At 49.8% G+C, this 25,008-nt stretch overlaps 1 protein-coding gene across 1 annotated transcript in view; it reads left to right on the top strand.

The window, feature by feature from the left end:
• Positions 1 to 2,553: 2,553 nt before the first annotated feature.
• Positions 2,554 to 25,008, top strand: part of LOC144490108 (myosin-binding protein C, cardiac-type-like) — a gene marked incomplete at both ends in the record, with an annotated part of 36,683 nt that continues 14,228 nt past the window's right edge. The window contains 4 exons of the mRNA XM_078207919.1: positions 2,554 to 2,686; positions 4,557 to 4,681; positions 5,818 to 5,923; positions 8,949 to 9,115. Coding sequence (XP_078064045.1) covers positions 2,554 to 2,686; positions 4,557 to 4,681; positions 5,818 to 5,923; positions 8,949 to 9,115 — 531 coding nt within the window. The remainder of the gene's footprint in view (positions 2,687 to 4,556; positions 4,682 to 5,817; positions 5,924 to 8,948; positions 9,116 to 25,008) is intronic.

Here is a 25,008-nt window from a genome sequence, read left to right as displayed (position 1 = left end):
TGCAGCATGACCTGCCAATTTTTATACTCCATGCCCCAACCGATGAAGGCAAGCATGCCGTATGCTTTCTTGACTACCTTATCCACCTGCATTGCCACTTTCAGTGATGGGTGGACATGTACACCCAGATCTCTCTGCCTGTCAATACTCCGAAGGGTTTTGCCATTTACTGTATAATTCCTACATCATTGGACCTTCCAAAATGCATTAGCTCACATTTGTCCGGATTAAACTCCATCTGCCATTTCTCTGCCCAAGTCTCCAACCGGTCTATATCTTCCTGTATCCTCTGACAATCATCTTCACTATCCACAACTCCACCAATTTTTGTGTCGTCTGCGAACTTACTAATCAGATCAGCTACATTTTCCTCCAAATCATTTATATATACTATGAACAACAAAGGTCCCAGAACTGATCCCTGTGGAACACCATTCGTCACAGCCTTCCATTCAGAAAAGCACCTATTGCTACCCTCTGTCTTCCATGGCCAAGCCAGTTCTGTATCCATCTTTCCAGCTCTCCTCTGATCCCGTGTGACTTCACCTTTTGTACCAGTCTACCATGAGGTACCTTGTCAAAGGCTTCACTGAAGTCCATGTATACAACATCCACTGCCTTTCCCTCATCTATCATCTTCGTCACTTTCTTGAAAAACTCGATCAAGTTAGTAAGGCATGACGTCCCCTTCACAAAACCATGCTGTCTATCACTAATAAGTCCATTTGTTTCCAAATGTGAGTAAATCCTGTCCCTAAGAATCTTTTCCAATAATTTTCCTACCACTGACGTAAAGCTCACCGGCCTATAATTTCCTGGATTATCCCTGCTGCCCTTCTTAAACAATGGAACAACATTGGCTATTCTCCAGTCCTCTGGAACTTCCCCTGTAGCCAATGAGGATACAAAGATTTCTGTCAAGGCCCTAGCAATTTCCACCCTTGCCTCCCTCAGAATTCTGGGGTAGATCCCATCAGGCCCTGGGGACTTATCTACTTTAATACTTTTTAAGATGCTCAACAACCTCCTTTTTGATATTGACATGGCTCAGAATATCTGCACACTCTACCTTAGGCTCCTCATCCATCAAGTCCCTCTCTTTGGTGAATACTGAGACAAAGTATTAATTTAGTATCTCACCCATTTTCTCTGGTTCCATGCATAGATTCCCTCCACTATCTTTGAGTGGACCAACTCTTTCCCTAGCTAACTTCTTGCTCTTTACATAAGTATAAAATGCCTTAGGATTTTCCTTAATCCTGTTTGCCAAGGACTTTTCATGACCCCTTTTAGCTCTCCTAACTCCTTCCTTAAGTTCCTTCCAACGTTCTTTATATTCTTCAAGGGCTTCATCTGTCCTAAGCCTTTTAGACCATACGAACGGGAGGCCAAGCTTGGAGATGTCTGAGCCAGTAACCAATGGAACCAGTTTCCACTAACATTGTTATACAATCATTGTTTTATAGAATCCTACAGTGCAGAAAGAGGCCATTCGGCCCATCGAGTCTGCACCAACCACAATCCCACCCAGGCCCTATCCCCATATCCCTACGTATTTACCCACTAATCCCTCTAACCTATGCATCCCGGGACACTAAGGAGCAATTTAGAATGGCCAATCAACCTAGCCCGTAAATTTTTGGACTGTGGGAGGAAACCGGAGCACCCGGAGGAAACCCACGCAGATAGTTTTAGACTTCAAAAGAAAAGTTGATGAGAGGAGCAACTCTCTATTAGGCATCTTGCATGAGAGCTGGAATGATTATCTGTTCTATATAGAATATAGGGGGCGGCATGGTGGCACAGTGGTTAGCACTGCTGCCTCAGAGCACTAGGGATGTGGGTTCGATTCCCGGCTTGGGTCACTATCTGTGTGGAGTCTGCATGTCTCCCCGTGGTTGCGTGGGCTTCCTCCGGGTGCTCCAGTTTCTTCCAACAGTCCAAAAGATGTGCGGGACAGGTGGATTAGCCGTGTTAAATTGCACCTTAGTGTCAGGGAGACAATCTAGGATAAATGCATGGGGTTATGGGGATAGGGCCTGGGTGGGATTGTGGTCAGTGCAGACTCGATGGGCCGAATGGCCTCCTTCTGCACTATAGGACTCTATGATTCTATGAATGCTTCCCTTTTCTTTTTGACAAGGTTCATAATATCCTTTGTTACCCAGGGTTCCTGATACTTGCCACACTTATCCTTCATCCTCACTCACACTCTTTATCTCACTGTCTCTCTCTCTTACGCACACTCGCTTCCTCTCACTCACTCCCTCTCTCTTTCTCACTCTCTCTCACTCATTACTCTCACTCACTCACTCTCACTCTCACTCACTCACTCTCTCTCACACACTGTCTCGCTCACTCTCTCACACTCACTCACTCACTCTCTCTTGCACACACACTCTCTCTCTCTCACTCACTCACTCTCTCTCTCTCTCTGTCACTCACTCTCTCTCTCATACTCACATTTTCTCGCTCTCTCACTCGCACACACACTCTCTCTCGCGCGCGCGCATGCTCTCTAGCCTCACTCACACTCTCTCTTCCTCTCTCTAGCCTTTCTGAAGAAGCTGGAATCAGCCTATCAGGTGGACAAAGGTCAGAGGATGAAGCTGGTGGTTGAAGTGGCCAATCCGGATGCAGAGGTGAAGTGGATGAAGAATGGCCAGGAGATTCAGGTCAGCGGCAGGTGAGAAACAACTGTGCAGAAACAATGGGGGTGAGGATCAATCAGCATGGGAAGGGGTGACAGGGGAGGTGGAGTGAGGGGGAAGGCAAGTTACAGGGTGGGCAACTGACGGTGATTGAGGGGGAGAGGTATAGGAAAGGGTTAACATTGGTGATTGAGGGAGGGGGTACAGGAAAGGGTGATTGAGTTGGTCTCCTCTTAGCCTTCTTCTCCCCAAGGAGAACAGTCCCAAACTCTCCAATCCACCCTCTCAACTGAAGTTTCTCATCCCTGGAGTCATTCTTGTAAACCTTTTGTGCATTCTCTCCAATGCGTTCATATTCTTCCTGCAATGTGGCACCTGGAACCATGCACAATACTCCAGCCGAGATCTAACTAGTGCCTTGCATAAGTTCAGCATAACCTCCTTGCTCTTGTACTCTGTCTCCATTAATAAAGCCCAGAATACTATTTTCTTTATTAACTGCTCTCTCCTCCTGTCCTGCCATCTTCAATGATCTATCTCTATATATATATATATATATATACATATATATACCCAGCTCCCTCTGCTCCTGCACCCTTTAAGAATTTTACCCCTTGTTTTATATTATCTTGCCATGTTCTTCCTACCAAACTGCATCACCTCACACATCGAGATGAAACAGACGATGCAACAGGATAGAGGGGGAGAGGGGTTGACAGGGATGGGTTCTGAGGGAGAGTGTGAAGGAGTGAGGGGTAGAGGGGAGGGAGGGGAGGCGGAGGGGAATAGACCAGAGATGGGGGGAGTGAAACTAATGGCAATTGACGGGAAGAATGTGAGAGGGGATTGATGGAAAGTCAGAGTAAGAGGGAGTGATGCAGAGGGACAGGGAGTAGGCAGACAGTGATAGGAGGTTGCAGGGTGGTTCCAGCAGTAATGGGATTGTGTGTGGGAAGGCGGCAAGTTGGGGCAGTCTCTGCTTTTCAACAAGAGCCTGGGGTCACAGTCTGTGTGTTGTCCTCCTAATCTCTCCATGTTTCTCCCTCTCTCTCTCTCCCACCCACGCTCATTCATCCTTGAACTCACTGGATCCAAACTGACAACAATGCAGCAAGTATGTAACTGTCACCCCGTTTACCACCTGCATGGGGGGTTGGGGGGGATGTGGTCGGGGGGGGGAGGGGCGTTTGTGGGCGGGGGGAGGGGGTGTGCAGGGAGGGAGAGTGGGTGGGTTTGGTGGGGGGGTGAGTGGGCGGGTGGGGGGGAGAATGGGTGTGCATGCAGGGGGGGCAGAGTGGGTGAGCGTTTGGGCAGAGGGAGAGTGGGTGGGTGGGTGGGCGGGGGGAGATGGGTGGGTGGGCGGGGGGAGAGTGGGTGGGGGTGCGGGGGGGAGAATGGGTGTAGGTGGGGGGAGAGTGAGTGTGGGCGGGGGGTGGAGTGGATGTGCGGGGGGGAATGGGCGTGCGGGGGAGAGTGGGTGGGTGGGTGTGCGGGGAGGGGAGTGGGTGGGTGGGGGCGGAGTGGGTGTGCGGGGGGGAATGGGCGTGTGGGGGAGAGTGGGTGGGTGTGCGGGGAGGGGAGTGGGTGGGTGGGGGCGGAGTGGGTGGGTGTGCGGGGAGGGGAGTGGGTGGGTGGGAGCGGAGTGGGTGGGTGGGGGAGGAGAGTGGGTGTGCGGGCGGGGGGAGAGTGGGTGGGCGGGCGGGGGGACAGTGGGTGGGTGGGTGGGTGGGGGGGGAGAGTGGTTGTGGCGGGGGGGTACAGTGGGTGTGGTGGGGGGGACAGTGGGTGGGTGGGCAGGCAGGCAGGGGGAGGGTGGGTGGGTAGGGGGGGGGACAGTGGGTGTGGCGGGGTGGGAGAATGTGGGGGGGAGCGATTTATTTATCCTATCCAGTTTTGTTTTGCCAGGTTCATCTTTGAAAATATTGGGAATAAGCGAGTTCTGACCATTAACCACTGCTCATTGGCTGATGATGCAGCCTATCAGTGTGTAGTCGGAGAGGAGAAGAGCATCACCGAGGTCTTTGTACGAGGTACAGAGAATCGCACAACCTCTGAACCCTGACACATCACCCCAACCCAACCCAACCCAACCCAACACCATAACCCCCTTCTGGCTCTCAGTCTTGGCAAAGATCTGGGGTGGGGGGGGGGGCAGGCTCCTGTGGGGGTGTGGGGTTCCCCGCAGGGTCTGGGGAAGAGGGGCTCCCTGCGGAAGGGGAGGGGCTCCCTGCGGGGGGAAGGGGCTCCTGACTCCCTGCGGGGGGGAGCCGGGCTCCCTGTGGGGGTGTGTGCTCCCTGCTGGGCGAGGGGAAGAGGGGTTCCCTGCGGAAGTGGAGGGGCTCCTGGCTCCCTGTGGGGGGAGGGCTCCCTGCGGGGGGAGGGCTCCCTGCGGGGGGGGAGGGGGGGAAGAGAGGATCCCTGTGGATGGGGTGGGGCTCCCTGCAGAGGGGGAGGAGCTCACTGCAGGGGGGAAGAGGGGCTTCCTGCAGGAGGGAGGGGCTTCCTGCAGGGGGGAGGGGTTCCCTGCTGGTGGGGGGAGTGGCCCCCGGAAGGGTCTCCCAGCTCCCTGCAGTGGGGAGGGGCTCTCAGTGGGGGGGAGTGGCTCCCTCCGGGGGGGGAGGGGTTCCCTGCGGGGGGGAAGGGGCTCCCGGCTCCCTTCAGCGGGGAGGGACTCCCTGTGGGGGGGAAGGGGCTCCTGGCTCGCTTCAGGGGGAGGGGCTCCCTGCGGGGGGAGGGGTGCCCTGCAGGGGGGGCTGGTCTCCCTGCAGGGGGGAGGGTCTCCCTGCAGTGGGGAGGGGCTCTCAGTGGGGGGGGAGTGGCTCCCTCCGGGGGGGGGAGGGGTTCCCTGCGGGGGGAAGGGGCTCCCGGATCGCTGTGGGGGATGACGGGCTCCCTTCAGCGGGGAGGGGCTCCCTGCGGGGGGAGGGGCGCCCTGCGGGGGGAGGGGTGCCCTGCAGGGGGGGCTGGTCTCCCTGCAGGGGGGAGGGGCTCCTTGCGGGGGGAGGTCGTGCTCCCTGTGGGGGAGAGGGGCTTCCTGCTGGGGGGAAGCTCTTTTGGGAAGTGAATGTGACATATTAGAGGAGGGCTGAGTGTAGTGAGGGAGGGTTTGTTTCCAGGCGAGGGGCTGTCTGTTTCCATGCTAACTCACTCTCCTTTGTCACGACAGAGCCCCCAGTACTGATCATTCAGCCCCTCGAGGATCAGGTGGTGATGGTAGGCGAGAGAGTGGAGTTTGAGGTCGAGGTTTCTGAGGAAGGGGCTCTTGTCAAATGGTAAGTGGCACATTAAGGCCGAATATTACAAGCTCATCAGTGTGGCGAGTGCTGTCAGACTGAGCTGTCAGTTATTAGAACATAGAGCATAGAACAGTACAGCACAAAACAGGCCCTTCGGCCCACGATGTTGTGCCGAGCTTTGTCTGAAACCCAAATCAAGCTATTTCCTCCCTATCATCCCGAAGTACTCCATGTGCCTATCCAATAGCTTCTTAAATGTTCCTAAAGTTTCTGACTCCACTATCCCTGCAGGCAGTCCTTTCCACACCCCAACCACTCTCTGCGTAAAAAACCTACCTCGGACATCCTTCCTATATCTCCCACCATGAACCCTATAGTTATGCCCCCTAGTTACCACTCCATTCACCCGAGGAAATAGTCTTTGAACGTTCACTCTATCTATGCCCTTCATCATCTTATAAACCTCTATCAAGTCTCCTCTCAACCTCCTCCGCTCCAAAGAGAAAAGCCCAAGTTCCCTCAACCTTTCCTCATAAGACCTACCCTCCAAACCAGGCAGCATCCTGGTAAATCTCCTTTGCACTCTTTCCAGTGTCTCCACATCCTTCTTATAGTGAGGTGAGCAGAACTGCACACAATATTCCAAATGTGGTCTCACCAAGGTCCTGTACAGTTGCAGCATAACCCCACGGCTCTTAAACTCAAACCCCCAGTTAATGAACGCCAACACACTATAGGCCTTCTTCACAGCTCTATCCACTTGAGTGGCAACCTTCAGAGATCTATGGATATGAACCCCAAGATCTCTCTGTTTCTCCACATTCTTCAGAACCCTACCTTTGACCCTGTAATCCACATTTAAATTAGTCCTACCAAAATGAATCACCTCACATTTATCAGGGTTAAACTCCATCTGCCATTTTTCAGCCCAGCTCTGCATCCTATCTATATCTCTTTGCAGCCTACAACAGCCCTCCACCTCATCCACTACTCCACCAATCTTGGTGTCATCAGCAAATTTACTGATCCACCCTTCAGCCCCCTCCTCCAAGTCATTAATAAAAATGACAAATAGCAGAGGACCAAGCACTGATCCCTGTGGCACTCCGCTGGTAACCGGTTTCCAGTCCGAAAATTTTCCGTCCACCACCTTCTGTTAGATAGCCAGTTACCTATCCAATCGGCCAAACTTCCCTCTATCCCACACATCCTTACTTTCTTCATAAGCCGACCATGGGGGACTTTATCAAACGCCTTACTAAAATCCATGTATATGACATCAACTGCACTACCTTCATCTACATACTTAGTTACCTCCTCAAAAAATTCTATCAAATTTGTGAGGCAAGACTTGCCCTTCACAAATGCGTGCTGACTATCCCGGATTAAGCTGCATCTTTCTAAATGGTCGTAAATCCTATCCCCGAGGACCTTTTCCATCAACTTACTGACCACCGAAGTAAGACTAACCGGCCTATAATTACCAGGGTCATTTCTATTCCCTTTCTTAAACAGAGGAACCACATTCGCCACTCTCCAGTCCTCTGGCACCACCCCCGTGGACAGTGAGGACGCAAAGATCAATGCCAAAGGCTCTGCTATCTCATCCCTTGCCTCCCAAAGACTTCTCGGATATATTTCATCAAGCCCAGGGGACTTAGCAACTTTCAGTTTATTCAAAATTGCTAGTACATCTTCCCTCCGAACATCTACTTCCTCCAGCCTATCAGCCTGTGACACCCTCTCTTCCTCAAAAACATGGCCCCTCTCCTTGATGAACACCGAAGAAAAGTATTCATTCATCACCTCTCCTATCTCTTCTGACTCCATGCACAAGTTCCCACTACTGTCCTTGACCGGCCCCAACCTCACCCTGGTCAATCTTTTAATCCTCACATAAGAGTAAAAAGCCTTGGGGTTTTCCTTGATCCGACCCGCCAAGGACTTCTCATGCCCCCTCCTAGCTCTCCTAAGCCCCTTTTTCAGCTCATTTCTTGCTAACTTGTAACCCTCCATCGAGCCAACTGAACCTTGTTTTCTCAACCTTGCATATGTTTCCTTCTTCCTCTTGACAAGACATTCCACCTCTTTTGTGAACCATGGTTCCCTCACTCGGCCATTTCCTCTCTGCCTGGCAGGGACATACCTATCAAGGACACGCAGTATTTGTTCCTTGAAAAAGTTCCACTTTTCATTAGTGCCTTTCCCTGACAATTTTTGTTCCCATCCTATGCTTCCTAATTCCCGCCTGATTGCATCATAATTACCTCTCCCCCAATTGTAAACTATGCCCTGCCGCATGGCCCTCTCCCTCTCCATTGCAATAACAAAAGACACCGAATTGTGGTCACTATCTCCAAAGTGCTCTCCCGCAACCAAATCCAACACTTGGCCCGGTTCATTTCCCATTACCAAATCCAATGTGGCCCCACCTCTTGTCGGCTTATCCACATATTGTGTCAGGAACCCCTCCTGCACACACTGCACAAAAACTGCCCCATCCGAACTATTCGACCTATAAAGGCTCCAATCAATATTTGGAAAGTTAAAGTCCCCCATGACAACTACCCTGTGACCTCCGCACCTATCCATAATCTGCTTAGCAATTTCTTGCTCCACATCTCTATTACTATTTGGGGGCCTATAGTAAACTCCTAACAACGTGACCGCTCCTTTCCTATTCCTAACCTCAGCCCATATTACCTCTGTAGGCAGATCCCCTTCGAAATGCCTTTCTGCAGCCGTTACACTCTCCTTGATTAACAGTGCCACTCCTCCACCTCTTTTACCAGCTACCCTACACTTAGTGAAACATCTATACCCCGGAACTTCCAACAACCATTCCTGTCCTTGTTCTACCCATGTCTCCGTAATGAAAAATTATTACAGCTGATTATTACAAGCCCCTCACAATAGAATGAGAGTAGTGTAGGTGCACATTACTAATTTCCCACCAAACTGCAGCCAGTGCAATACAGTCAGACATTACAAACCTCCCACACTGCAGCTCGTGCAGTCCAGTCAGACATTATAAACCTTTTACCATTTCCATTGTGTTAAGGGAGAGGAATGGTCAGGAGCTGAAACGTGAGGAGACCTTCAAATTCCGTTTCAAAAAGGATGGCAAGAAACACACACTTTTCATCAATGAAGCCACCAAGGAAGATGCAGGTCACTACACTGCCAAAACCAATGGAGGGCAGTCTGTGGCCGAACTTCTGGTACAAGGTAAGAGAGAATCCTGTATCACCACACCACCACCCGCCACCCTGCCTCATACTACAATAGGCTCAGAGAGCTTTGGCTAATTTGTGCTGGTCTGGGTGAGCACAGGGTCAGCTGAGCAAATAGGGTCTCCTGAATTGACAGTAGAATGAGAGACCCCAACCTCCTGTTACTAAGTCTTGGTGAAGGGAGGCATGGCTTTGGCCTGCCGTAAGCTGTGTCTCTCAATTCCCAGCTATTCCCATCTCGCTGCAGGTCACCATTTCCATTAAACCTGCTGTAGTGTCAGCTTCGTTACAATCAGACCATGCACACTGATGCGCGATAAATCACACGGGAGGCTAGATTGTACCCGGGAAATAAAGGCTTTTATTACCAACAATAACGGAGCTACTATATACAATATACAATCCCAGACTAAAGGGTCACCAGGCAGAGCAGTGGCTTTTATACATCTCCAGGAAGGCGGAGCCAACTGGAGTGTACCATAGGACAATATTAACAGGTAGAACAGCCCAACCCTAACCCCAACAGTAACATATCTACAAATCCATAGTGCTGGCCAACCATGGCTCAGCATTCCTGGTGGTAACCAACAATGGTTCACCACATTCACCCCTCCTTTAAAAACAAAGGCCGGCGGGGCACAAAACACAGGACAACTGTTCATCTCTCTATAAGTTCAGTCGTTTTGGGGGACCGCACCGTCGCTGTGACCTCTTCAACACCGGCGATGACGCCGGTTCAGGCAATCGCGGTGACCTTCTCTCCAAGGCGGTGTCCAGTGACTCCTCCAGTGCCTCACGGGCCGGTAGACCACGAGGTGGTGACAATCCGCTGGACTCGGGCACGCCTCAAGGTGGCGACAATCTCCTGGACTCAGGCAAGCTGTACACGGGAGTAAGAGGGTTAAGTGGTGGTCCCGATACTGCCCGCGCCGTGTCAGGAGGAGAGATAAGGGTCGGGGGGTCCCTAACTGGGGGTGTGGGAGCGACTGGGGTTTCCAAGCTCCCTACAGGCGCCAGATCTCGAATCGAGACCGTGTCCTCTCGCCCGTCAGGATATGCCACATAGGCATATTGAGGGTTGGCGTGGAGGAGATGGACCTGTTCAACCAAAGGGTCGGACTTGCGGGTCCTAACATGCCGCCGCAGGAGGACAGGTCCTGAGTACGTCAACCAAGATGGTAATGAGGTCCCAGAGGAAGACTTCCTAGGGAATGAAAACATTCTCTCATGAGGAGTAGCGTTGGTTGCCGTACACAGGAGTGAGCGGATGGAATGGAGCGCATCAGGGAGCACCTCTTGCCAACGGGAGACTGGAAGACCTTTAGACCTCAACGCCAGTAAGACAGCCTTCCAGACTGCAGCATTCTCTCGTTCAACCTGTCCGTTACCCCGAGCATTGTAGCTCGTGGTTCTACTAGAGGCAATCCCATTTGAGAGCAGGTATTGCCTCAAGTCGTCGCTCATGAACGACGAGCCCCTATCACTGTGGATATAACAGGGGTAACCGAACAGGGTGAAAAGATCCCATAATGCTTTGGTAACCGTTGCAGCGGTCATATCAGAACAGGGAATGACAAAAGGGAATCGTGAGTACTCGTCAATCACATTGAGGAAGAACACGTTCCGATCTGTCGAGGGAAGGGGGTCCTTGAAGTCCACACTCAGTCTTTCAAAAGGACGAGTGGCCTTAATGAGGTGTGCCCTGTCAGGTCGGTAGAAGTGCGGTTTGCATTCCGCGCATACCTGGCAGCTTCTGGTTATGGACCTGACATCCTCCACCGAGTAGGGTAGATTCCGGGCCTTTATAAAATGGAAGAGCCGAGTGACCCCCAGATGGCAGAGGTCATTGTGGAGAGCCTGTAATCGATTCTCCTGCACACTAGCACATGTTCCACGCGACAGGGCGTCCGAGGGCTCGTTGAGCTTCCCTGGACGGTACATGATATCATAATTGTAGGTGGAGAGTTCGATTCTCCACCTCATGATTTTATCATTCTTGATCTTACCCCGTAACGTGTTGTTGAACATGAACGCCACAGACCGCTGGTCCGTGAGCAGAGTGAACCGTTTTCCCGCCAAGTAATGGCGCCAATGCCGAACGGCCTCCACAATGGCCTGGGCCTCCTTTTCCCCCGCAGAATGTCGAATTTCAGGGCCTTGGAGGGTGCGAGAGAAAAAGGCGACGGGCCTGCCCGCCTGGTTAAGTGTGGCGGCCAGGGCGAAATCAGATGCATCACTCTCCACCTGGAAGGGGATGGCCTCATCAATAGCGTGCATCGTGGCTTTCGCGATGTCGGCTTTTATTCCTGCAAAGGCTAAGCGAGCCTCTGTTGTTAGGGGAAAGGAGGTAGACTTGATGAGTGGACGGGCTTTGTCCGCGTAATTGGGAACCCACTGTGCATAGTATGAGAAGAAGCCTAAGCATCTTCTCAGTGCTTTGATGCTAGTGGGCAGGGGAAGTTCGAGGAGGGGACGCATACGGTCTGGATCAGGGCCAAGGACCCCGTTTTCCACCACGTATCCGAGGATAGCTAGGCGGCGCTTGCGAAATACGCACTTCTCCCTGTTGTAGGTCAGATTCAGGCGAGATGCAGTGCGTAAGAATCTAAGAAGGTTGGCATTGTGGTCCTGCTGGTCATGGCCGCAGATGGTGACGTTATCCAGGTACGGGAAGGTAGCCCGCAGCCCGTTCTGGTCCACCATTCGGTCCATTGCACGCTGGAAGACCGAGACCCCATTCGTGACACCAAAGGGAATCCTTAAAAAGTGGTACAGATGACCATCCGCCTCAAAGGCCGTGTATTTTCGGTCCTCTGGGCGAATGGGAGCTGGTGGTAAGCAGACTTCAAGTCAATGGTGGAGAACACCCGGTACTGCGCAATCTGATTGACCATGTCAGATATGCGCGGGAGGGGATACGCATCCAGCTGCGTGTATCTGTTAATGGTCTGACTATAGTCTATGACCATCCGGGGTTTGTTCCCATTCTTAACCACCACGACTTGCGCTCTCCATGGACTAACGCTAGGTTGGATGATCCCTTCCTTGAGGAGCCGCTGAACTTCAGATCGAATGAAGATCCGATCCTCAGCGCTGTAACGCCTGCTCTTTGTTGCGATGGGCTTGCAGCCTGGCACGAGATTCTGGAATAGGGAGGGTGGGGTAATCCTGAGCGTCGAGAGACTACATGTGGAGCGCTTTGGGCAATTCAGAGGCTGCAGTGCTCCCACTGAAAGCGGAGGGATTGGCCCATCGTACTGCAGGGTTACACTCTTCAGGTGGACCATAAAATCTAGTCCGAGGAGTATCGGTGCGCAAAGGTGCGGTAACACAAGGAGCCTGAAGTTCTCGTAAACCGTGCCCCGCACCGTCAGGCTGACCATGCAGCTCCCTAGCACAGTGACAGACCGGGACCTTGACGCCATCGAAATTGTCTGCCTGACAGTCCGAACCCGGAGACCGCACCGTTTCACTGTGTCAGGGTGAATGAAGCTCTCCGTGCTCCCGCTGTCAAACAAACAATAAATCTGGCGTCCGTTTACCTGTATGTCCATCATGGACTTGTCGAGTCTGTGAGGCTTGGCTTGGTCCAGGATGATTGACGCCACCGTTGGATCTTGGGTGCAACTGCAGGCAGCTGAGATGGTTGATGACGTCCCCTGCTGGTCATTTGCGGTTGGTGCCGACCAAAATGGCTGCCCCCATAGGTCGCACATGGTCGATGGCGCTAAAAGTGGAGGCCTCTGCAGGTCGCACGTGTCTTGCGACTCCGTCGTTAGGAATGGCGGCGCTCTGGAATCGCACGTGGTGGAAGACCTCGAAGACGCAGAAGACCAGGATACCGGCTCCGGAGAATCACACGCCGCACTGCTATGTTTGGAGGGTGGTTTGGTCCTGCAGACTTTGGCATAATGCCCTTTCTTGCCACAGGCGGAGCTGGACACCGCTGCCGAGGGTGTTTCGCCCCCCCACAGAAGGAGCACCGCGGGCCTCCTGGAGCTGCTGCCGTCGTCTGGTCCGAGGTTGGAAACACAATCGCGCAGTTTTTCGGAGCCGCTGAATAAAGTGGAGTCTGCGGCTGCACCTGCCACAATGTCCCCACATGGTCGTCGGGGTACATCGCCAGACTTTTGGAGGCCGTTTCTAGAGCGTCAGCTAATTCTACCGTTTTAGCGAGGTCTAGATTACCTTGCTCTAACAGCCGAAGGCAAATGTACGACGAGCCGATTCCCGCCACGAACGCATCTCGAACTAGGTCGCTCATGTACTGGGCCGCCGACACTGGCTTGCAGTTGCAGGCTCTGGCTAGCTGCTGAAGTTCACACAGGTACTGTTCCGTCGTTTCGCCGGGCTGCCGCCGTCGAGTGGCTAGAAGGTGTCGAGCATGGATCTCGTTCGGCGGTTTGTTGTATCACTTCTTGAGAAGCTCGATGGCCCCTTTGTAGTCTAGGGCCTCACGAATCGATAAGTATACGGTGTCGCTTACCCTCGCGTGGAGGACCCGCAATCTGTCGGCGTCGTTTTGTATGGCTGTAGAGGCATCGAGGTAATCTTGGAAACACTTCAACCAATGGTCGAAAGTGTTCGACGCTCCTGCCGCACGTGGATCTAACGTAAGCCGCTCGGGTTTCAGCATTTGCTCCATGGTTGTTTTAAAAAAAATTTTGTTGGTAATAAAATTGATGCGCAATAAATCACACGGGAGGCTGGATGTACCCGGGAAATAAAGGCTTTTATTACCAACAATAACGGAGCTACTATATACAATCCCAGACTAAAGGGTCACCAGACAGAGCAGTGGCCTTTATACATCTCCAGGAAGGCGGAGCCAACTGGAGTGTACCATAGGACAATATTAACAGGTAGAACAGCCCAACCCTAACCCCACAGTAACATCAACAAACCCATAGTGCTGGCCAACCATGGCTCAGCACTCCTGGTGGTAACCAACAATGGTTCACCACACACACCAGTTCAGAAAGGGGCCAGTGGCTTGAGTTCAGAGACCACCCCCTCCAGTGATCCCTGTCTCATTCAGTTCGGATTTTGTTCTGGAAGGAGACAAGCAAGATTGAAATTTGAAAGCCCTTTGTGTGAGAGAGGTTAATTTTACAGTGCTGTAAAGAATCTGGCTCAGCTGGGCTAGGAAGAAGCATGATCAGGTAGGCAGGTCATTCAGCATGGAGTGGTCCTCACGGAGATAGACCAGGGTGTGAGGAAATGGAATTCCCTGGATGGTGAAGGATACAGGCTGTCAAATGCCGTTCTCCCTGAACACAACATCAGCACTGTGCTACTGATTAACCCCCAGCTTCTGATACAGGCAGCACACCAACAAGTTCAAGCTAGCCTGCTCAACGGTGTAGGAATATTGTCACTGGACTAGTTGATCCAGGCTAATGTTCTGGGGCCATGTGTTCAAATCCCAACACAGCAGCTGCTGGAAGCTGAATTCAATTAATAAATCTGGAATTAAAATAAAGTGAGTCTCATGGGTAGTCATCATGAAACCATGGTCTATTGTTCCACAAATCCATCCAGCTCACTAATGTCCTTTGGGGAAGGAAATCTGCCATTCTTATGCAGTCTGGCCTGCATGTCACTCCAGACTCTCAGCAGTGCACTCTGAAAAGGCCTAGTGAGACACTCAGTTGTATTCAATGCTACAAATTGAACAAAAAGGAATGAAACCAGATGGACCACCCACAATCAACTAAGGCACTGGAAAAGACAACGGGAAAACCCAGCCCTGTGGACCCTGCAAAGTCCTCCTCACTAACATGTTGGGCTTGTGCTGAAATTGGGAGAGCTGTCTCACAGACCCGTCAAGCAACAACCTGGCATAATCATTCTCATGGAATCATGTCTTTCAGATAACGTCCCAGACACCACCATTACCATCTTGGGTACGTCCTGTCCCACCTGCATGACAGACTTGGCAGAAGTGGCGACACTCCAAAGGTGGTATACAGTCAGGAGGGAGTTGTCCTGGGAGTCCTCAACATTGATTCTGGGCCCCATGAAGTCTCATGGCATCAGGTCAAACATGGACAGGGAAACCTCCTGCTGATTACCACAAACTGTCCCTCAGAAGATGAATCAGTACTCCTCCAGGTTGAACACCACGTGGAGGAAGCACTGAGGCATAGAATGTACTCTGGGTAGGGTACTTCAATGTCCATCAGCAAAAGTGGCTCAGTAGTGTCACCACAAACCGAGCTGGTTGGGTGCTAAAGATGTGGAGATGCCGGTGTTGGACCGGGGTAAACACAGTAAGAAGTCTCACAACACCAGGTTAAAGTCCAACAGGTTTATTTGGTAGCACAAGCCATTAGCTTTTGGAGCGCTGCCCCTTCATCAGGTGAGTGGGAGTTCTGTTCACAAACAGGGCATATAAGGACACAAACTCAGTTTACAAAATAATGGTTGGAATGCGAGTCTTTACAGGTAATCAAGTCTTAAAGGTACACACAATGTGAGTGGAGAGAGGATTAAGCACAGGTTAACTGTCCTGGTATTGTCTCCAGCCAGGACAGTTAGTGAGATTTTGCAAGCCCAGGCAAGTCGTGGGGGTTGCAGATAGTGTGACATGAACCCAAGATCCCGGTTGAGGCCGTCCTCATGTGTGCGGGACTTGGCTATCAGTCTCTGCTCAGCGACTCTGCGCTGTCGTGTGTCGTGAAGGCCGCCTTGGAGAATGCTTACCCGAAGATCAGAGGCCAAATGCCCGTGACCGCTGAAGTGTTCCCCAACTGGAAGAGAACACTCTTGCCTGGTGATTGTCGAGCGGTGTTCATTCATCTGTTGTTGCAGCGTCTGCATGGTCTCCCCAATGTACCATGCCTCGGGACATCCTTTCCTGCAGCGTATCAGGTAGACAACGTTGGCCGAGTTGCAAGTGTATGTACCGTGTACCTGGTGGATGGTGTTCTCATGTGAGATGATGGCATCCGTGTCGATGATCTGGCACATCTTGCAGAGGTTGCTGTAGCAGGGTTGTGTGGTGTCGTGGTCACTGTTCTCCTGAAGGCTGGGTAGTTTGCTGCGGACAATGGTCTGTTTGAGGTTGTGCGGTTGTTTGAAGGCAAGAAGTGGGGGTGTGGGGATGGCCTTGGCGAGATGTTCATCTTCATCAATGACATGTTGAAGGCTCCGGAGAAGATGTCGTAGCTTCTCCGCTCTGGGGAAGTACTGGACAACGAAGGGTACTCTGTCCGCCGTGTCCCGTGTTTGTCTTCTGAGGAGGTCGGTGCGGTTTTTGGCTGTGGCGCGTTGGAACTGTCGATCGATGAGTCGAGCGCCATATCATGTTCTTGTGAGGGCATCTTTCAGCGTCTGGAGGTGTCTGTTGCGATCCTCCTCATCCGAGCAGATCCTGTGTATACGGAGGGCTTGTCCGTAGGGGATGGCTTCTTTAATGTGTTTAGGGTGGAAGCTGGAGAAGTGGAGCATCGTGAGGTTATCCGTGGGCTTGCGGTACAGTGAGGTGCTGAGGTGACCGTCCTTGATGGGGATGCATGTGTCCAAGAATGCAACCGATTCCGCAGAGTAGTCCATGGTGAGTCTGATGGTGGGATGGAACTTGTTGATGTCATCATATAGTTGTTTCAGTGATTGTTCACTATGAGTTCAAAGGAAGAAAATGTCATCGATGTATCGGTTGAAGGTCCTGTGTGGTCAAAAGGTCTTGTTCGAACCTGTGCACGAAGATGTTGGCATGTTGAGGTGCGAATTTGGTCCCCATGGCTGTTCCGTGTGTCTGGATGAAGAACTGGTTGTTGAAGGTGAAGACATTGTGGTCCAGGATGAAGCGGATGAGTTGTAAAATTGCATCTGGAGCTTGGCAGTTGTCGGCGTTGAGTACTGAGGCAGTTGCAGCAATGCCATCGTCGTGGGGGATGCTGGTGTAGAGTGCCGAGACATCCATTGTGACGAGGAGTGCTCCTGGTTCAACTGCTCCATGTGTGCTGAACCATGAGTTGTGTTGAAGCAGTTGAACCAGGAGCACTCCTCGTTGTCTACCTGATATGCTGCAGGAAAGGATGTACCGAGTCATAGTACATTGGGGAGACCATGCAGACGCTACGACAATGGATGAATGAACACCGCTCGATAATCACCAGACAAGAGGTGTTTTCTGTTGGGGAACACTTGAGCGGTCACGGGCATTCGGCCTCTGATCTTCGGGTAAGCGTTCTCCAAGGCGGCCTTCATGACACACGACAATGCAGAGTCGCTGAGCAGAGACTGATAGCCAAGTTCCGCACACATGAGGACAGCCTCAACCAGGATCTTGGGTTCATGTCACACTATCTGTAACCCCCACGACTTGCCTGGGCTTGCAAAATCTCACTAACTGTCCTGGCTGGAGACAATACACATCTCTTTAACCTGTGCTTAACGCTCTCTCCACTCACATTGTCTGTACCTTTAAGGCTTGATTACCTGTAAAGACTCGCATTCCAACCATTATTTTGTAAACTGAGTTTGTGTCTTTATATGCCCTGTTTGTGAACAGAACTCCCACTCACCTGACGAAGGAGCAGCGCTCTGAAAGCTAGTGGCTTGTGCTACCAAATAAACCTGTTGGACTTTAACCTGGTGTTATGAGACTTCTTACTGAATCCTAAAGGACATAGCTGGTAAATTGGGACTATGGAAGTGGTGAGGGAACCAACATGAGGGAAAAATATACTTTCCCACATCCTCACCAACCTGCCTGCCGCAGATGCACCTGTCCATGCAGTATCTGTAGGAGTGACCACCGCACAGTCCCCGTGGAGACAAAGTCCCATCTTCACATTGAGGATACCCTCCACCGTGTTGTGCGGCATTATCACTGTGATAAATGGGATAGATTCTGAATAAATCTAGCAACTTAAACCTGAGCATCCATATGGCACTGTGGGCCATCAGCAACAGCTGAATTGTATCAACCATAGTCTGTAACCTCATAGTCCAACATATCTCCCACTCTACCATTACCATCAAGCCTGGCTTAATGAAGAGTGCAGGAGGGTATGCCAAGAACAACACCAAGGATAGCTGAAAATGAGGCATCAACCTGGTGAAGCTACAAGACAGGGCTACTTGCGTGCCAAACAGCACAAGCAGCAAATAATACACAGAGCTAAGCTATTCCCCAATCAACGGATCAGATCTAAGCTCTGCAGTCCTGCCACATCCAGTCGTGAATGGTGGTAGACAATTAAACAACTCACTGGAGGAGGAGACTCCACAAATATCCCCATCCTCAATGATGGCGGAGCCCAGCGCATCAGTGCAAAAGATAAATCTGAAGCATTCGCAGCAATCTTCAGCCAGAAGTGCTGAGTGGATGATGCATCTCGGCTTCCTCTTGAAGTCCCCAGTACCTCAAATGCCATTCTTCAGCCAATTTGATTCACTCCATGTTATCACATTGCAAAAAGCAGCTGAAGGCACTGGATACTGCAAAGGCCCTGATAACATTCCAGCAATAGTACTGAAGACTTGTACTCCAGAACTTGCCGTGCCAGTAACCAAGCTGTTCCAGCACAGCTACAACACTGGCATCTACTCAGCACTGTGTAAAATTGCCCAGGTATGTCCTGCACACAAGAAAGAGGACAAATCCAACCCGGCCAATTACCACCCCATCAGTTTACTCTTGATCATCAGTAAAGTGATGGAAGGGGTCAACAACAGTGTTATCTAATATCACTTACTCAGCAATAACCTGCTCATGGACACTCAATTTGGGTTCCACCAAGGTCACTCAGCTCCTGAGCTCATTACAGCCTTGGTTAAAACATGGACAAAGAGCTGAATACCAGAGGTCTTTAGGGGACCTCTTTAGGGGCAGGGGTGATCTGTATACAAATAATGGGTGGAACTTGAATCACACGGGGACCAATATCCTGGCCGGTAGGTTGGCTAAGGCTACTGGGGAGAATTTAAACTAGATAGGTTGGGGGGAGGGGAGCTAGAAGAGTTGACCAGGATCAAGGAACTAATGGATGGGGGGGAGGATGCAGGGGTAAGGGGAATTACAAAATTAATGGTAGAGGAGAGGGTGCAAGTGAATGAAGGCGGTAATTTAGATAAGGGAGTAGAGGGAGAGGGTGTTCGCGACTCATCAAAGCGGGTCCAGATAAAAGCTGGAATAAGGACACTTTGCCTGAATGCACGAAGCATTCGGAACAAGGTAAATGAGTTGATGGTGCAAATCAGCACAAGTGGGTACGATCTAGTGGCCATTACAGAAACGTGGCTGAAAGGTGACCAGGACTGGGAGATGAATATCCAGGGGTATCAGGCGTTTAGGAAGAATAGACAGGAAGGAAAAGGTGGTGGGGTCGCGCTATTAATAAGAGATAATATCAGGGTAGTACTGAGGGATGACATAAGCTCTGAGGAACAAAACGTGGAATCGTTATGGGTAGAGATGAGGAATAGTAGAGGGAGAAAGACGCTAGTAGGTGTGGTATATAGGCCCCCAAATAATAATGTTGAGGCAGGGAGGGCTATAAACAAGCAGATAAGGGATGCGTGTAAAAACGGAACGGCAATAATCATGGGGGACTTCAACATGCACATTGACTGGCAGACTCAAGTCGGTAAGGGTGGAATGGAGGAAGAGTTCTTAGAATGCTGTCGGGATAGTTTCCTTGAACAGCATGTTACGGAACCGACGAGGGAACGAGCTATTTTGGATCTGGTATTGTGTAACGAGGTAGGTAGAATTAAGGATCTTATTGTGAAGGACCCTCTTGGGTCTAGTGACCACAATATGGTCGAATTTCTGATTCAGATGGAAGAGGAGAAAGTTTGGTCCCAAACCAGTGTCCTCTGTTTGAACAGAGGGAAATATGATAGGATGAGGGATGAATTGGCTAAGGTAGACTGGGAGAGCAGGCTGGCAGGTAGGATAGCTGAGGAACAGTGGAGGATTTTTAAGGAGATCCTTTTCAGTTCTCAGCAAAAATATATTCCAGCAAAAAAAAAGGATTGTAAGAAAAGGGAGAACCAGCTGTGGATAACGAAGGAAATAAAGGAGAGTATTAAAATAAAAACAGCTGCGTAGAGAGTGGCCAAAAATAGTGGAGAAACAAGTGATTGGGAAAAATTTAAGAAACAACAAAGAGAGACTAAGAAAGCGATAAAGAAAGGAAGGATAGACTATGAAGCTAAGCTAGCAATTAATATAAAAAATGATAGTAAAAGTTTTTATAAATATATAAAAAGGAATAGAGTGGCTAGAGTGAATGTTGGACCCTTGGAGGACGAGAGGGGGGAGTTAATAGTGGGAAATGAGGATATGGCTGAGTCTTTAAATAAGTTTTTTGTGTCGGTCTTCACGGTGGAGGACACAAATAGTTTGCCAAATATTAACGATAGAGGGTTGGCAGCAGGAGAAATACTTAATACAATTAATGTTACCAGAGAGGCAGTGTTGGGTAGACTAATGGGACTGAAGGTGGACAAGTCCCCGGGTCCGGATGGAATGCATCCCAGGGTATTGAAAGAAATGTCAGAGGTAATAGTGGATGCGTTAGTGATTATTTATCAAAACTCGTTGCATTCTGGGGTAGTGCCGGTTGATTGGAAAACGGCTAATGTTACGCCGCTGTTTAAAAAAGGAAGGAGACAAAAGGCGGGTAACTATAGGCCGGTCAGCTTAACGTCTGTAGTAGGGAAAATGCTGGAATCCATTATTAAAGAGGAGATAGCAGGGCATCTGGATAGAAATGGTTCGATCAATCAGACGCAGCATGGATTCATGAGGGGAAAGTCGTGCTTGACGAACATGTTGGATTTTTATGAAGATGTGACTAGGGCGGTTGATGGAGGAGAACCGGTGGATGCGGTGTTTTTGGATTTCCAAAAGGCGTTTGATAAGGTGCCCCATAAAAGGCTGCTGAAGAAGATTAGGGCACACGGAGTTGGGGGTAGTGTGTTAAAGTGGATTAGGGACTGGCTATCCGACAGGAAGCAAAGAGTCGGAATAAATGGGTGTTTTTCCGGTTGGAGGAAGGTAACTAGTGGCGTGCCGCAGGGATCGGTACTCGGGCCGCAACTGTTTACCATTTATATAGATGATCTGGAGGAGGGGACGGAGTGTAGGGTAACGAAGTTTGCAGACGACACAAAGATAAGTGGAAAAGTGAATCGTGTGGAGGACGGAGAAGATCTGCAGAGAGATTTGGACAGGCTGAGTGAGTGGGCGAGGATATGGCAAATGGAGTATAACGTTGAGAAATGCGAGGTTATACACTTTGGAGGAAATAATAACAAATGGGATTACTATCTCAATGGAAACAAATTAAAACATGCTACCGTGCAAAGGGACCTGGGGGTCCTTGTGCATGAGACGCAAAAGCCCAGTCTGCAGGTACAACAGGTGATCAAGAAGGCAAATGGGATGTTGGCCTATATTGCGAAGGAGATAGAATATAAAAGCAGGGATGTCTTGATGCACCTGTACAGGGCATTGGTGAGGCCGCAGCTGGAATACTGTGTGCAGTATTGGTCCCCTTATATGAGGAAGGATATATTGGCATTGGAGGGAGTGCAGAGAAGGTTCACCAGGTTGATACCGGAGATGAGGGGTTTGGATTATGAGGAGAGGCTGAGGAGATTGGGTTTGTACTCATTGGAGTTTAGAAGGATGAGGGGGGATCTTATGGAGACTTATAAGATAATGCGGGGGCTGGATAGGGTGGAGGCGGAGAGATTCTTTCCACTTAGTAAGGAAGTTAAAACTAGAGGACACAGCCTCAAAATAAAGGGGGGTCGGTTTAAGACAGAGTTGAGGAGGAACTTCTTCTCCCAGAGGGTGGTGAATCTCTGGAATTCTCTGCCCACTGAGGTGGTGGAGGCTACCTCGCTGAATATGTTTAAAGCGCGGATGGATGGATTCCTGATCGGTAAAGGAATTAAGGGTTATGGGGATCAGGCGGGTAAGTGGTACTGATCCACGTCAGATCAGCCATGATCTTATTGAATGGCGGGGCAGGCTCGAGGGGCTAGATGGCCTACTCCTGCTCCTATTTCTTATGTTCTTATGTTCTTATGTAAGGTGAGAATGACAGACCTTGACATCATGGCAGCATTTGCCCGAGTGTGGCATCAAAGAGCCCTCGCAAAACTGGACTGAATGGGTATCAGGGAGAATACTCTCCGCTGGTTGGAGTCATACCTGGCCCAAAAGAAGATGGTTGTGGTGGTTGGAAGTCAATCATCTCAGCTCCAGGACATCACTGCAGGAGATCCTCCGGTTAGTGTCTGAGGCCCAACCATCTTTAGCTATTTCATCAATCAACTTCCTTCGATCATAAGGTCAGAAGTGGGGATGTTCACTGACGGCTGCACAATGTTCAGCACCATTCGCAATTCCTCAGAATTGCTCTCTGAACATTTTGGGCAAATATGAGCTGCTGCTGAAATCTCTCCACTCCTTCCATCTCCTTCCTCTTCCAGCAGCTTGTCCTGCTCTGTCTGCTCTGCTCATTCCCTGTCATACTGTAAGGGAGATGCAAACTCCTGCAGTTATGTTGTACAAAGAACGGTTGAATAGCTTGGGCTTGTACTTACTAGAGTTCAGAAGAATGAGGGGGGACTGACTGATCGAGGTATATAAAATGCTGAAGAGGATTGATAAGGTGGATGTTGAACTAATGTTTCCTCTTGTGGGACAGTCTAGAACAAGAGGTCATAGATATGAGTAAGGGGAGGTAGTTTCAAAATTGAGATGAGGAGAAACTACTTCTTTCAGAGGGTTGAAAGTTTGTGGAACTCACTGTCCCAGAGTGCAGTGGATGCAGAAAAAGAGATAGATATGTTTCTGATGAAAAGTGGGATAAAGAGCTGTGGGGAGCAGGCAGGAAAGTGGAGTTGAGACCAGAATAAGATCAACCATGATCATGTTAAATGGCAGAGCAGATGATGGAGGAGCCCAGCACATCAGTGTAAAATATTAAAGCTGAAGCATTTGCAACAATCTTCAGCCAGAAGTACCGAGCGGATATATTGCATCTCGGCCTCCTCTTGAAGTCCCCAGTACCTCAGATGTCAGTCTTCAGCCAATTCGATTCACTCCACATGATATCAAGAAACGGCTGAAGGCACTGCATACTGCAAAGGCAAAAGGCCCTGACAGCATTCCAGCAATAGTACTGAAGACTTGCACTCCAGAACTTGGGCTTGAGGGGCTGAACTGCCTACTCCCGCTCTTAATTCCTATGTTCCTGAGAGCAAATGGTTTGTGAGAATCCTTGAAGTCAGGAGCAAGTCTGTCAGCACCTGTTATAATGCTCACCTTAGGAAATTTAAATAACAATACAGACCACCAATTAGAATCATAGAATCCCTACAGTACAGAAAAAGGCCATTCGGCCCATCGAGTCTGCACCGACCACAATCCCACCCAGGCCCTACCCCCATATCCCTACATATTTTCCCACTAATCTCTCTAACCTACACATCTCAGGACACTAGGGGCAATTTTTTAGCATGGCCAATCAACCCAACCCGCACATCTTTGGACTGTGGGAGGAAACCGGAGCACCCGGAGGAAACCCACGCAGATACAAGGCAATTGCAGCAACAGCCAGGATTAGCCAATTAGCAACTAAAGAGAATTGATGACCTCCTTGAAGTAAGATAGTGTGGGTGGTGGAAGAGGGGCTTCTTCCTGCTATTTGTTTATTTGTGTGAGGTTAGCTGGAGCTTTGATCTCCAAAGTCACAGCATTGCGCACCAATTGATGAGACAATTTGTCCACAGTACATGTTTCAAAGAACAAAGAAAATTACAGCACAGGAACAGGCCCTTCAGCCCTCCTGGTAACTTCAGAAGGCAGGACAAGTGTTTCAGGCAAACACTCCCTGCATGCATCTCACATCAACCTCAAAGTATTTTTAAATCACTGAAATGGTAAAAGGTATTCAAAGGAAGGGTGGGGCTGATTAGGAGATGTTCCTCTGGAGGAAAACAGTGTGGGTGAGGTCAGAAATAAATAACTTTGCACCTGTGGTTTCTGGAGAAGAGGATGTTGCCAATGTAAATGAGGAGCTCCTGGTGATGTTGGATAGGATCAACCATAAGAATCATAAAACTAGGAGCAGGAGTAGGCGATTCAGCCCCTCGAGCCTGCTGCGCTATTTAATGCAAAGGAGGAGCTCCTGGCGATAATGGATAGGATCAACAGGGATAAGGAGGAGATCTTTAAAAGATTAACAGTCTTCAAAATAGACAAGTTACCAGATACTAGGTTAGTGAGGGAAGTAAGGATAGAAACTGTCAAGGCTCTGGTCACACCCTTCCAATACTCTTTCGCTATGAGGGTCACTTCAGAAGCCAGGACGATTGTTAACGGTATACCCCTCTTTAAGAAGAGACGAAGGATAAACCAAGTAACGACAGAGCAGTGATTCTAATGTCGGCAGTGGGAAAAGCTGTAGAGGCAATAATCCAGGGCAAAGTTAATTAGCACTTGAGGAAAATATGGTCAGGGATGGTGAGTATCGCAATTGACAAAGTGGATAGGCTTTGTGCTATTCATAAACTAGGGGGAGTGGTCTTTCGGGTGAAAACGCTTCAAGCTTGCATTGTTAGAGCAGAAACAAGGCGCAGAGAGTAACAGCCACAATAAATGTGGAAAAGACAGAATAATTAATCCTCTTGTAAATTTGACTGTACAACACATCAGTTATTTTTCTTTCAAAAAAAGTCAATGAAAGCCAACAGATTTGTTAAAGATAAATGTTTTATTAACTTGATGAAATAATGAAAAGGTTTGCTGAAATTACTGGGGTGATATTTTGTGTGTGTGTGTGTATATATTATATATATATAAATCGACTTGCTAATAAATCAAAGACCAGGTGATTAAAGGTATGGGTGTAG

This window comes from Mustelus asterias, unplaced genomic scaffold (genome assembly GCF_964213995.1).
Source record: "Mustelus asterias unplaced genomic scaffold, sMusAst1.hap1.1 HAP1_SCAFFOLD_2881, whole genome shotgun sequence".
Lineage (NCBI taxonomy): Eukaryota > Metazoa > Chordata > Chondrichthyes > Carcharhiniformes > Triakidae > Mustelus > Mustelus asterias.
This window is presented reverse-complemented; position numbering and strand designations above follow the sequence as displayed.